This window comes from Onthophagus taurus, chromosome 6 (genome assembly GCF_036711975.1).
Source record: "Onthophagus taurus isolate NC chromosome 6, IU_Otau_3.0, whole genome shotgun sequence".
NCBI classification, from domain to species: Eukaryota; Metazoa; Arthropoda; class Insecta; order Coleoptera; family Scarabaeidae; genus Onthophagus; species Onthophagus taurus.
In genome coordinates, this window is record NC_091971.1 from 14,236,364 (window position 1) to 14,251,443 (window position 15,080).

A 15,080-nucleotide genomic window follows, 5' to 3' on the forward strand; every position below is an offset into this window, starting at 1 on the left:
ATACAATGTTTATGGGAAAGTCGACGTTTACTACCTCTTCCTGTATGGCCCACCTACAAAAAATCTCTCTTTTTTCGCCATCATTTTCTGTTAGAGCTTGAACGGTGTTGTAATGATAAGGATAAAGCAACTGCTTCCTTAAAATGCGGTGAACGGTTGTTTTGTTAATGTTTTCTTGTGCAGAAATTCTTCTAATGCTGGTTGAGGCATTTTCATCGACTCTTCTCAAAACTGCTTCTTCTAATTCCACCGGCCTTGTGTAATGTCTCTCCGTGGAATGGCTGTGGGTTACGCTTCCCGTTTCTTTTAATCTGAGAAATAGTCTGCTAAAGGTGTGACTATTAGGCAATCCGTAAACAATACACCATATCCGCCATCTCTTCCTTGGAGTAATTAATAGGAGCCATACTTAATAGTTTTATTACATTAAATAGTAAAATAATAATTTCGTGAAGTATTATTATTTTTTTTTGATTAGACAACTTATCGTAATCATAGTAACGACTTAATTATTATAAAAACAAATTTAAATTCATGATGTTAACAATATCAACTTATGAAACTAAATCTTTGAATATCTCGAAAATGGTCCATTTTCGGACCTATGTTTATTAGGTTTTTTTTGTTTATTTTTGATCATAGAATACGCTGATGCAGTTTTGTACAATCGTTGCGGGACACCCTGTATAAAACACACAATACAATTGTAGATAGAACTCAATTTGACTAGCTAACCAAGAGTTCGGGGTTTAGCATCAAAGAAGTCCCTCACAATGTGCTCCGCAGTCACACTGAGATGATGGCAGCACTCCTCATTTGTGGAGGCTACCACCATAGACAGCTTAGGATCAAACTTCTCGACTTTGCAACGACGAGTCAGAAACTGCTGAACACATACTGAGTGGTTGCATCGCCCAAGACACAAAATTTTCGGTAAAGTTCCTACCGACATAAAGAAACAAGACCTTGGAGCAATACTTACGTTCATCATGGACCTTCATTTGCCCTAAACCTTTATATCACAACAGACTCTATGTTCCCTACGTTCTTCGTTGAGCAGGACTTTGGTTTATTCCTGGTAGTGGTTTAGCCATCCAGTCTTTTTCCCACTTAGAAGTGATGTAGTTGTTTCTAGCCAAATGAGCCAGAACAGTTGGCAGTTAGACTAATCTAAGGATCTCCTGACTAAAGACACATGGATCCACTCAAATACTAACTGGACCTGATCAAGGCCATATGAGAAAGGATTTAGGAAACACTCTCCGGATTTGCGGATCTTAAAATATCTTTCAAAAATCCTTCGAGAAAACAACAGAGACGTAGCAGTAATTCAAGAGACCCACACAGATAGCCAGCAATAGCTCGGAACTAGAGGTAAAATAGCATGATATGACATCTTAAGTGCAATATATTATAGTGGTTATAGCTGCTCCGCTTATACAGGTGTCCTACGTAACTATAGAACAGTGTAGTCGTACAGTTTTTATATTTTGATAGGACGGGTAAATCATTCGATTTAAAATACTTTCAAGATGACCGCCACTTCCAGTCCACCGGAAGTAGACCATAAATTTGTTATTTTAAATTATACGCAAAAATATGGTTTTCAAGTTATTTTGATTTTAATTTTTTTTTTTGGAAAATTTAACCAGATTTTTTAAAACCCTATTTCTCCGCCAACATTTATTCAAAAAAGCTCTAAATTGGCACGATTATCAAAGTATCTTATACAGACCGGTCAAAAATTGAATTATCGTTTTTCCACATTCAATGGCAAGAAATTCGAAAATTTTAAATGGCCCCATACTTTATGACGGAATTTAATTCTATACAAATCATCTATAAACATTCTTATATCTATTTATTGTAGTTCTCCTCAAATAGGAAATTTATCAAGACATGCACAGTATGCAGGAAACCATTTGGTTTTTTTTAAGTTTGGCCACGGAATTTTGACAGTTGTTCATTTATGTTTGTATTTTTGTTTTCATTACATTTGACATTGATAATAGGCCTAGGTACAACAAATACACAAAATTTGGACAGAGCTGGTCTAAATTATGGTCTAACGAACATCTAGCAGTAATATTGAGTTTTTTGGTTGCAGGAGGTTCTTATCATTTTCTTATGTACAGTTTTAGGACTACAAAACAACTTTCAATAACTATACCAGAGATTTATGATTGAACGAACAAAATTGCATCAATGTCTTGAATTTCCTTTGTTGAAATTTTTGAGGACTTAGGAGTAGCAGATCGGGTGGTTGAATTACCTAGAGAGATGCATGCTGGTTGTATAGGTGTCCATGATCTCGTTTTTCGAAAAACTGCGAAATATCAAAAACTCCTAACAGCTATCGTCTTTTGTTTTCATACTATCAGCAAAAACTGAAAAATTTGCGAAAACGACTAATGCGAATATCTTCACTTATTACCAAAGATCTAATCATAAATATATCGAACTCAGAATACCATACTATATAGATATGTCTACTTATCTTTTTTCCAATAAGATGTATTTCTCTCCCAAAGAGGGTATGACGGCACCATTGCTTTTTACCTTGCTCATCAATGACTTTTCATTAACTTAAACGAATTAGATATTTTGTTTGCTCATAATCATTCTGTTGCAATAAAGGCAAATTTAATTTCACAATTTTCAATGAAAATTTCAGTAACAATACTAACACTGTGATGTTAATAGGAGGACCTGGGCAATTTAGGAAAATGACTCTCAAACACCCTTCACTCCTGCTTCAACGTGACATAAGACGAGCATGCTGAGGGAGCTATTCGCTTCGTATGGAGGGGCGCACATTTCCTAACCCTCAAAATATGTTATTCTGTGCATAAACTGTCGGGACTCTGGTTATTAGACTTTATTCTCCGTATCGCAATACACCAGTTTAGTCAAATAAACTCTTCTTATTATCGTTCTTAATTAGTAAACAACAGGAGCAGACAGAATAATTGCTTATTGAACTTTGTTTTAGATATATTTTATATTCATTTAGCAAACTGGCAATTTGTAGTTACCTATGTGCTGATTATCTGTTATCTAATTACAATCAAGCAGGTTTATTGCAACCATATCAGCTATAAATTACATATAGATATTTCCACAAGGATCCTTCAAGAAATTAATTTTATAGCGAATTTTAAAATTATCGATGAAAATTGCAACATCGAAAATTTTATCACAACTTCAAATATTGTTTTCTCAAAAACTAAAAGTTATTTTTCAAAAGGTGTTGGTTCATTGGAAAGAGGACACTCTTATTAACACTTTGGAAAATTTTCATAATCATATTCCAAGAAATGGATTTTATACGAATTTTTAAAACTTAATCGGCGGAAATTGCAAAATTCGAAAAAACTGTCGATCATTTCAAAAATTTAATTCTCAAAAACTAAAAATGATTTTTCAAAATGGCTTGTTGCATTAAAAAGAGGATACTTTAATTAATAATTGGTGATATTTCCACAAGGCTCCTTCAAGAAATTAATTTTATAGCGAATTTTGAAAATTATCGATGAAAATTGCAACATCGAAAATTTTATCAAAATTTCAAATATTGTTTTCTCAAAAACTAAGTTATTTTTCAAAACGGGTTGGTTCGTTGGAAAGAGGACATTTTTATTAACACTTTGGGAAATTTTCATAATCATATTCCAAGAAATGGATTTTATACGAATTTTTAAAACTTAATCGGCGGAAATTGCAAAATTCGAAAAAATTGTCGATTATTTCAAAAATTTATTTTTTGAGAACTAAAAGTGATTTTTCAAAAAAGCATTTTGCGTTAAAAAGAGGATACTTTAATTAATAATTGGTGATATTTCCACAAGGATCCTTCAAGAAATTAATTTTATAGCGAATTTTAAAATTATCGATGAAAATTGCAACATCAAAAATTTTTTATCACAACTTCAAAAATTGTTTTCTCAAAAACTAAAAGTTATTTTTCAAAACGGGTTGGTTCATTAGAAAGAAGACACTTTTATTAACACTTTGGGAAATTTTCATACTAATATTCCAAGAGGTGGATTTTATACGAATTTTGAAACTTAATCGGCGAAAATTGCAAGATTCAAAAAACTGTCGATCATTTCAAAAATTTATTTCTCAAAAACTAAAAACGATTTTTCAAAATGGCTTGTTGCATTAAAAAGAGGATACTTTAATTAATAATTGGTGATATTTCCACAAGGCTCCTTCAAGAAATTAATTTTATAGCGAATTTTGAAAATTATCGATGAAAATTGCAACATCGAAAATTTTATCAAAAGTTCAAATATTGTTTTCTCAAAAACTAAAAGTTTTTTTTCAAAACGGGTTGGTTCGTTGGAAAGAGGACACTCTTATTAACACTTTGGCAAATTTTCATGCTCATATTCCAAGAAATGGATTTTATACGAATTTTTAAAACTTAATCGGCGGAAATTACAAAATTTGAAAAAAACGTCGATTATTTCAAAAATTTATTTCTCAAGAACTAAAAGTGATTTTCCAAAACGGTTTTTTTCAAAATAGAATACTTTAATTAATAATTGGTGATATTTCCAAAAGGATCCTTCAAGAAACTAATTTTATAGCGAATTTTGAAAATTATCAGCAAAATATATATTTGCTTTATCAGTCAACTTCAACAATTTCATGACATCTGGCTCAAGATAATGTTGGGATCTGCATGATATCACAGTCACCAATTGTGTTATAGAATGTGTACATCACTACTAGAAGGTTAAAAATACTGAAACATCGATTGAAAAACGTCTATTTACTTACACTTTAAATATCGTATAAACCACAAAATTCCTTAATTTTAAAGTTAAAACTCTTATCACTTAATACTGTTGAAAATATTGTGCTCTGTTTGTCTTTACATTGGAAGTGATGTTACCTGAAAAAAAGAACTTGAAAAATGAATAATAAAAATAATATCTAAATATAACACCAGTTAAATGCAAATATGTGAACTAAGTAGTACTATTACAAGTTTATGTTTTCATGAAATATTACAAAGTACACAAACAATTTAAATTAGTAAAAAGAAAAAAAAAAGAAAAACAAGTTATTATTAAACGTTTATATTAATGAAACTGGTTACAGTATTTTATCGAAAATTTATCCTCATCACTTTTTTTTTAATCTACTTACAATAATAACAATGTATTGGAACAATTTGAATTTTAACACGACCATACAAACATGTAGTGGGCGAAAAAAAACCTTAATTAAGAAAACGGGGACAAACGAATAGCAATCAGAAAAAGAAACGAATTGAAAAATTAAGTTAAAAGAGGACAAGTAAAATTGTAACATTGCTGAATTAAAATTTTACAAGATTCTCTTTCAGTATTGGTTAAAAATAAATTAATTTTATACAGGTGTCTTAAAAACGCATACATCAAAAAAAAAAAAAAAATAAAAAGAAAAACTAAATAATCGTATTCAAATCGAGAGAAACTATCAACTACATCGAAATTTTTATTTCACTTGCGTCGAGGTAGCGTTTACAATATTTTTTTTCAAGTCTTTCGTTTATAACGTCAGTTCAAAAAATTTTTTTGCTCAACAATGTACAATAATTAAATTATATGAACAGTATGTCTTTGATTATTTTTTTTTTGAAGTCATCTGTAATAATTTTTATTAGTCATGTTTAGATGAGACAAAACTTTTAGTCGATACCGTACATATTTTTTTTGTATGTACAAAGCTATACAAAAAAATAAAAACTTAAAAAATTTCTAAATTCTATTTCTAAACGATACACATATTTATTTAAACGAAGTCAATTCCTAAATAAATTTGTAATATAATGTGATGTATTGTTGTAACTCTGTGTTGTTAGATATTTTTTTAAAAAATATTTAACTGTATGAAATTAAAAAATGTGAATGAACACACTGTATATTAATAATTTAATATCAACCACATACTGTTTTTGTTGTAAAAAAATATTTTTTTGCCTATTTCTTAAAAATTAACATAGATTCATGTAATATAAAAGAAAAAATCACATTTATAGGCTAGAGAATATTTTTTTTTTTGTAATTGGGATTAAACACATAACGTATTATTACACACACACTTTTTTTGTTGTTTTTTTAACGAGTAGAGAGCTCAAAATTTGTTCGATATGTTGTATGAGTATCAAAAACAAACAAAAAAATACATACAGAAATAGGGTCATTATCGTTATTAGATATATGATCCATTTAAAAATGTGTTTTTTTTTAATTCTACGACGATTGCACTCTTATGAACTATAAAAACGTTTCATTTTTACCTACACAACGTACGTATGAGTTCATTTCTTAACTTAAAAAGGAAAGAAATAAATTTGTGTTTTGACAGTCGTACTAATTAACACTGGCACACAGATTCTTAGTTTACTTAAAAAAAAATTGTTGCAAAAACGAAAAATAATAATAATTTGCGGTCTGGAAGAAGAACAATTTGTTTCTGATTATATAACAATTTTTTTTGTAGTCGTGAATTATTTAACTTACAGTATAAATAATTCAAAACTATTTTAATATTATTATTAATTTTTTGTTGTTCACGGCGTCTCCACTAGAAGTAATAATTAATAATAATCCTTTTACTAATTATAACTTACTAAAAACTAATATATATTTTTAATATTATATATAGATAATATATAATATGTATCATTTTCTTCTTCATATCTTTATCGTAAAATTGTCACAAAACGTTATGCGTTTTTTTTTGTTTTAAATATTGTGCATATTCTTTTAAATGTTCGCTTGTTATCTTGTTTTTATTTCATTTGTTCAATCTCTTAAACACTCTACACGACGACGACGAAAAAAAACTATAATATAGACGTATATTTTATAATTATATAATATAGATTACTTTTTAAACCTAAAAATAACCGAAAATGAATAAAAAAATCTTCGATCCGAAAGTTTTTTTTTAACTATTTAGCGAAAATGACTCGAATTAAGATCTTAAATGTAATAATTAGAAAGAGAGAGCTGAGTTAGCGGGGCTATCACATGGGCGAACGTTAGTGAGAGACAATTACAATTAAAAATAATTATAAAGAGAGAGTTTACAGCTCTTTGGCTTGATTCCTTGACCGTACCCGGTCCGTACTATTTTTTTTTTTAAATTAGTTTAAATTTACTCATCTCCTTCTTAAAAAAAATCTTTTATACTTCTTTGTGCTACGCATTGTGCATGTTTATCTTCACCTCCATATCTTTTTAAAAATCGACGAATGAGTATTTTTTTCTCTTCTTACTGTGTACGGCATAGGCCGGTGCTTCGAGATATGTTTTTTTATGCTTTTTTTATGTTTAATAAGGTGCGAACCTATTGTAACTACTTCTGTAGACAGCGGCCTAATACAAAAAATTAATCATTAATTGAAATAACTTCGTTTGCGGATTTTTTCTTACCCCATAACCTGCCATGGGACCTATACCATGACCTAAATATGGGTCTGCATAGTCTCTACTGTATCCTGCGACTGTTGCGTATCCCGCCACTGGTTGTGCGGCCCCATAACGAGCCGCCACTGCTGTGTATGTTGCCGCGGCTGCGTAACTTGCTTGTTGTGCGGTCGATAAAGGTGTTTTTAATAAAGGTGCTGCAGCAGCCGCTGCCTATTAAAATTAAATAAATAATAAAAAAATTATTATTTATTATTAAATATAATATGGTTACAGTAGAAAATAATAATAAAAGATGTACAAAAAGAAAACAAAGCAGTTTATAACCATTAGAGAATCATACGAGAATCCAATTCAAAATCAATAATTAAAATTAATAATCAAATACCACAAAAGAAACATTATACACCGTCGCTCCCACTCTATTAGACCTGTTCGCGACTTTACCGGATTGCTGGAAATACCGGTTTATCGAGCGACATCTCTCAGGATTGTAAAATGATAAGACATAGAGCAGTTACATTACCAAGATTACACTTTTGTGGCTAATGAAAAATTAAAAAAGGAGACAAGTCCTGCTTATGATAACTATCGTCCAATAGCACTCATATTGAATCTTGTAAAAATTCATGAGAAGCTTCTACACAAGGGCGTCGCCAGAGAGGGGCAGAGGCCCCCCCCCCTGGAGGTAGATTAAAAAAAAAAAAATATAAACACAATAAATATACATCTCGAGTACTGAACAACTATCGAATGGGATGGCATATTATGATCTGGAAACCAAGGAAGTTCAAGAAGTATTCCTCGGATTCGTCAAACTTGATGCTTTGGATGCGAAATGTATTGCAAAAGCACTAGATGAGTTTTCGGCAGAAGAAGATCTTGATCCGGACAAATGTGTTGAAAAATGTTGTTCGACGATGTCCGGAAAAGATGGTGGTGTGCAAGCAATCCTACGCAGAAAATATAAAAAAGCTTTGTGCTTTCATCAAAGGAAGGTGCCATCAAAGATATTATTACATTTTTTCAAGAATCAGTTTTGAGACGCAAATTGATACCAAATATTTCCAAGCTTTGCGAAACAAGGCGAAGCGAGAAACACAAAAATATTAGTGTTTTTAATGAGAATTTTCCTATTATAATGGAGGCCTTTGAAACCTCGTCACGGAAAGAAAATAAGAATAAATAATGCGACTAGAAAAAATACTTATCAGCTCCATGCAGCAGCTTCTAGACTTTCGTTTATTCTCAGCTTTATTTTGATAGCCAAATACTCGGCTATGATGGAACCTGTGGTAAACGTGCTCCAATCCGTAGCTTTAAATGCAGTTAAGGCATCCCAGCACATTATTCGCCTTTTGGAATTTATAGAAAACCACCGTAAAGGTCCAGAAAACGTCACAAATGGAATTATTAGGGACGCTACTATCGTTGCAGAAAAACTTGGACTAGAAGAAGACAGGAAGTCCTTGCCCCGTATTGCTGAGAGACAACAACATCAGAACAACCACCCAGCAGCAAGCCCTTCAGAATTCTGGCGGAAGTCTTTAATAATACCATACTTAGACTCGATTATTAATTCTTTTGAAGGTCACGTTTCTGAAGAAAACACCCCGCTATTTTCCTTATCTAAATTACACCCAGCTCGTAGAAGCTGGTGAAGTCTTTTCCCAACTTTACAATTTATCAAATATCAACAACGAAATCGAACTATGGAAAAAACTAGGGCAGGATAAACCTGACTCAAAAGACTTAAGTGTTGTGGATGTCATAAAAGATGCCGACATTTTTTTCCCTGAAACGAGAAAGGTTTTATAATTTTGGTCACTTTACCCTGCACGACATATACTGTTGAACTATCTTTTAGCAGCTTGAGGACAATAAAACCTGACTTAGAAGCACTATAGCAGAATGTCGTCTCAATGGTCTTCCCATGATGAATGTGTATAGGAAGCATATTTTTGAAAACTTTGAGGGTTTTATTAATAATCTGGACCAATTCGCGAAGAAGCCACGAAAATTATGTTTTAAATAATTTGGTGTTATTTTTCAATTTTTTTGTCGTGCCCCCCCCCTGGCCCACTGGCTGGCGACGCCCTTGCTTGTACACAATAAAATTATAAATTATTTAAACAAATATAATATATTGTAGGAGAATTAAAATGATTTTCAGAAGAGAAGATCCACCGAACTTGCGATGTTTCAACTGTTGGAAAATATTATCTTGGGATTAAATGGAAAACAGGCCACAACTGCATTGTTCATGGATCTTACAAAAGCCTTTGATAGTGTAAAGGGTGGTTCAAATTCGATGTCCGAATAGGCTAACTTGGAAACTATAAGAGTTAGAAAAAAAAGTAGCTTACATGTCATGATCTCGTTTTTCGAGAAACTGCTAATGCCGAAAATCTCAAAGCTGTATCGTCTTGTGTTTTTCCCCTAGAGGCCAAAATTGAAAATATCGTAAAACCAACAAATGCAATTATATTGGTTATTATTATAGGTGGAGTATTATACCTAAGACATTATATGGCCCCTTTTTTACAGAGAATTTGATGACTTGTGGACTGTGCGCTGAAGAGAGACTTCGCCTACTCTCCTGGAATGAGACATGTTAAGATGTTTATTAACATCGCCACTATCAAACTCGGGAATATCTTAGGTCATGCCCGTAGCAGCAAAAGTTCTAATGGATGTCTTTACTGGGCACTGCCGATTAAAAGCACACCTCAACTTCTTGGGTTTAGCCGACGATGTTGAATGCCGACTATGTGCGTAGGAAGCAAAGACGGTTGAGCATGTTTTATGTCACTGCCCTGCCGTTAACCATATCAGATTCTCGATTTTTGGGTCGCAGTTTGTCTCCCCAACGGATCTGAATGACTTTTCACCGAGGAAGGTATTAATGTTCGTTAAGAGCATTGGACTGCACGTTGAAATTTGATAACGATATCTATAGAGGTACAATAGATCCTTAGGGTCGCGGTGCAAGGTTGGTTTGGTCCGCTTACCCGATATGTAATAGTCTATGTAATGTAATGTAATGTAATGTACTGCTCTTTCTGACAGCTTATATGTGTCTATTACTTTAAGTTTTCTGCGTGTATTTCACTATCATAACTTTAGGTTTAACTAATAACAATGTATTTCCGTTGAGATAATAAAGATTATTATTATGATTATTATTTAAGGTTTCTTCTTCACTGATTTGAGGAGTTCCACGAGTTTCGACGAATGCCATAGCTTCCTCCAACAGCGTTGTAAAGTGTGTTTTTTTACTCGAAAGAGTTCACTAGCTTTATTTATTTATTTATTTCTGTTGAAAGTCAGTCACATCACAATCAGCGTTTAATAAGTCTTGAAGAAAGGAGCTTCTATAAAAACATTTAAAATTTTGAATTACCCCTTGATCCATACGATGGATCAATGAAGCTACATTTAGAGGCAAAAATGTTGCAAACATGTTGCCAGAAACCAACTGTTATTGCTATAAGAGCTTTGCAGTTATGTAAAAGAAGGAGCGCTTTGCTATCTTCTGGCAGCTCATGTTTTTTTAAAGTTATCCTTGACCTGTGGGACAAAGCGGTGTGAAAACCAGTGTTTAAATAATGCGGCAATCATCCAGGCATTTTGTTGGGCATCGTAATTACCAGGCTACATTTTAATATTATACAAAAGCTGTCAGATGCATTAGCATATAGTCACTATCAACCTATCTTTGTTTTTCTTAAAATCCTTAGCTGACTTTGCTTCTCGTCCAGATAAAGTTGAAGTTGGTAAACAACACCAAAGTAGGCCCCATTATACATTTGAACAGCTGTCAATTCGTTGTCTTTGAAAATTTTGTCAAATTCTTCCTTTTAGTGGTTTGGGAATTCTTCATTTGCTGATTTTGTCTCTTTCATGACATTAAATCTTTGAATTCTATGCCGAATATTTACTATTTATTTGCTGTTAAATTTGTACGCAAGAAACTAGTGTTACGCAGGACTTCTACTAGGCCGGCTTGATCAATCTATATGGTCAAAATTACAGTTAGCAAAAATGAAATGCGATAAGACTATGCTATCGCACCATAATCGCTTAGTAATTAGTAACCCCGATTAGAATAAATAAGTGAGCTATAGGTCTCTTCTGTAGGCTTTTATTATTATCCAAATCAAATTTTAAACTTTCAACCAATGTTACAGCGAAATTTTTCGCAGATTTACTAAATACTAATTGCTGTATAAGTGATTTTGGACCGAATAGCATTATTTCTGTCTTATGGCTTGATGTGGAAGCTTGTCCATCAAAAATTGAACCAGCCAAATCGTCATTAATTCTGACACATGCAGTGTACACCTCAGAGTCTGAGGAAGTATAATAAATCTGCGTTCATTATATTTTTAAAATGACTTGTGTAGATGTTATGCAATAGGGGGGATGGATAATATTGATCCCAGCGAGCATCCGACTCTTACCAATACAGGATGTAAAAGGCAACCATCTACTGTTACTTGTCTGATAAATAATTTATCTGGAGACTCAACCCTGTATGATTTAATATTGAATACAACATTTTGTGACTCATTCTATCGAAGGCTTTACCTTTCCTTTATCAGATTCCCATCAGACAAAGCTGTCATATATGACCCGATATGAAGCTAGATTACACCTTACGTAATAAATCATTTCTATAGAAAAATTCACTTAATTGAAAAAAAAAAATGATTAATTCAAAAAAATTAATAAACTAAAAATGCTATAAAGATGGTTAAAAATAAAGTAAATTCAGTTTTTTTATTATTCCTTTTACTATCTTTTATCATCCATCCTCTCAAGCTCGTCAAAAATACCCACGCCCACTCCAATCATCAAATTAATTCCAACCCCAAATGAAAAAGTAAAAAGAGGGTGGCAAAACCAGGATCCAACTACGACAAGATTTACAACCCAACTTCAATTACTGCTCCTCCATAAACCAATAGCCATAACGAACGTCCTTACTCTAATTAACCTTATCCCCAATTAAATCCGAATAATTAACTCCTTAGGCAACAACAACAACTCTCAAACTCCACCTAAAATCCAATTATCTCTCTGTTTCAGCATCGCTGTAGTTCTCTGTCAAACTAAATAGTAAAGGTCGTATCGAATCCTATAAGGTAGGTAGGAAGGTGCTAGAAGGGCGTAGGCGATACGGAATTAAAAATCCATACAACGAGAGGGGGAGAGGAAAGAGAGATGAGAGGTTTGCAGCAGCAAGAGGGTCGAAGGATTGATTTCTGCGGGGGCTGCCGCCGCTTTTGGGCGGATGCTCAACGCTCTCCTCACCTGTAGCCTGTAGTTCGGGTCGGCCGCATGCGCCGCTAGGAACGGGTCGTAATAGACGCTTCCGTCAACAGGTAGCGTGTTCAGCACGGGAGTGTACCCGTGCAGAGCCCCGGCCAGGGGCGTCGGGTGCCTTGCGAACGCCGCGGCTGCAGCCGCCGCAGCGGCAGGGTATGCTGCTCTCGCTCTACCACGTTGAATTGCTGCCACACCCCTTAGTGCCGCATCCGTCCATTGAACGCAAACAGGAACTGTACAAAGAAAATAAAATTTAATTCAAAAATAAAATGGTTAAGGAAAAAGTATTGTGAAATTAGAGCTAATTGTATTTAAAATAAGAAATTAAGAGGGTATTTCATGTTTAATGGAGAAATATTGTAACATCATGTTTTAGTATACCTATCAATAAATTTTCGAAATTGATTATCGCCTTTCAAAGTAAATGATATTAATTCTTTTAAGTATGTTAAAGAATGTCAAAAAAGTGGAATAAATAGTAGATTATTCAACACTTTTAGCATTATCTTTATTGATGTGAGACTTATCATAAGAGTTAATGCTATAATTGCCTGCATTAATTTATGAGCCTCTTAGTTCACACGTTATGTAGTTAGTTATGCAGGAGATGACTTCGCTGACTGTAAAACGTGAGATGAATATTATGGTTTTTGCCTTGGCGGAGGAAAGAGGTGTTAATGAAGATGATTGATAAGGTTGCAATGATATATTTGAACTGAAAGTGTATAGGTTGGGTAACTTAGATTTTATGAAGGCAGTGATATTTATTATCAAAACTGTCGGTACAGACTTTATTTGAAAAGCTGGTTGCTTTCGATGAATGTTTCTAGTATACATAACTACATACTGTGTTAGGTAGTGTAAAAAAAGTCCTAATTAAAGTGCAAGAGATTTGTAGAAATTTGTTTTTTAAATAGTTTCATACATGAAGAACATTTTTCTCTTAAGACCTCATATGCCTTATGTCAATGAAATGATATTAATTATGGGAAATTTTAACATGAAAGTTTTTGATAGAAGTTAATTGTTCGAATAAATATTCTGATAAATGTATTATACAGGTGTTTCACGTGTCAAAGAATGACCATTGAAGAATTTTCTTGTTTCAGTAGTTGAAAAACTGTTGGGTAGCTTACTCGAGTCATTGCTGATAAACGCCGAGTACTTAGTTCAGGATTATCAGCAATTCGTCCTCCTGATCAACAGTCAAATTTTTAGGTCGTCCCACATCATTTTTGGGCTTAAATTGTCCAGTCTCTCATAATCGACAAAAAATGTTACTGAAAGTTTTACGATTAGGTAGAACTCTGTTTGAATACATGTCTTGACATCTTCGAGCAGCAGCAAGGCAGGAATAATTTTCTAGTGCATAAACACAAAGCATATCTCGCATTTCAAGATTAGAAAAATTGTTATGACGTAGCATTTTCACTTAATCAACTTGTTAAATTTGTCAACTATGAGAAACAACCAATGAAAACCAAAATGTGTATTCAGACCAAAGCCTGAACTTATTTTTAATATGTCGTACCCACTTAATATCATGAACGCATTATCATTTATCTAAATGATATCCAGAAATGATTAAAGTGACATTTACTGATCATGATATTGGAAATAAATGTAATATTTAAATTTTGTTCATTATTAATTCCGCCAGTGACGTAGAATTTGAGTGTTGGCCAACCCGGATATCTGTTTAAACTATTTTTAGTCACAAATCCTTCCGAACTTCGGAAAATTCCACCATAAGAAGCATGTAATAATACTATATCGCCATGCCAAATTTTATTTTCATCGTACAAGTAGATTAGAACTTTGAAGATCATCTCAAAAACTGTGCGATTTTGAATAAGGCTATTTTTGGTCAATGGTCATTCTTTGACACGTAGTATCTCCAGTTAAAATATTTCCCATTATTAATGCAACACCCTGTATTATGATTTGGCTGTACCTAATCCTTAGAATCAAGCACCTCAGAATTTACTCTAGGCATAGGCATACCTATTATATATTATGTGATTTTACTTTGGATATTTGAGATATAATTTCAAAAAAAACTATTTTTTTGAGATTGTATCGGTATATATTGATTAGTTACCACTTGAAGCGTATGGATATGACAGTAAGGATATGGTTAATCATTTGTATAAGTTGCTTCTCTCAAAGATGTTGATAACAATAATTCACGGCATAGTTTTTATTTTATCTTATTTTATGCAGTATTATATTTGCAGTGTGATTTAAAATTCATGATCTTACATGATTAACAAGATTAGGCGCCGATAAATTTTTTTTAGTAGTTGTAGTAAGTAATTT

The 15,080-nt window shown here is 32.7% G+C and overlaps 1 protein-coding gene across 2 annotated transcripts in view; it reads right to left on the bottom strand.

The window, feature by feature from the left end:
• Nucleotides 1-4,761: 4,761 nt before the first annotated feature.
• LOC111417475 (RNA-binding Fox protein 1) overlaps nucleotides 4,762-15,080 on the bottom strand; it is a 65,304-nt gene continuing 54,985 nt past the window's right edge. For both annotated transcript variants that reach the window (XM_023049762.2, XM_023049761.2), the window contains exons 6-8: nucleotides 12,747-12,994; nucleotides 7,437-7,643; nucleotides 4,762-7,379 (exon numbers count right to left, since the gene is read on the bottom strand). In XM_023049762.2, the coding sequence (XP_022905530.1) occupies nucleotides 7,335-7,379; nucleotides 7,437-7,643; nucleotides 12,747-12,994 (500 nt within the window). In that variant the 3' untranslated portion in view covers nucleotides 4,762-7,334. The remainder of the gene's footprint in view (nucleotides 7,380-7,436; nucleotides 7,644-12,746; nucleotides 12,995-15,080) is intronic.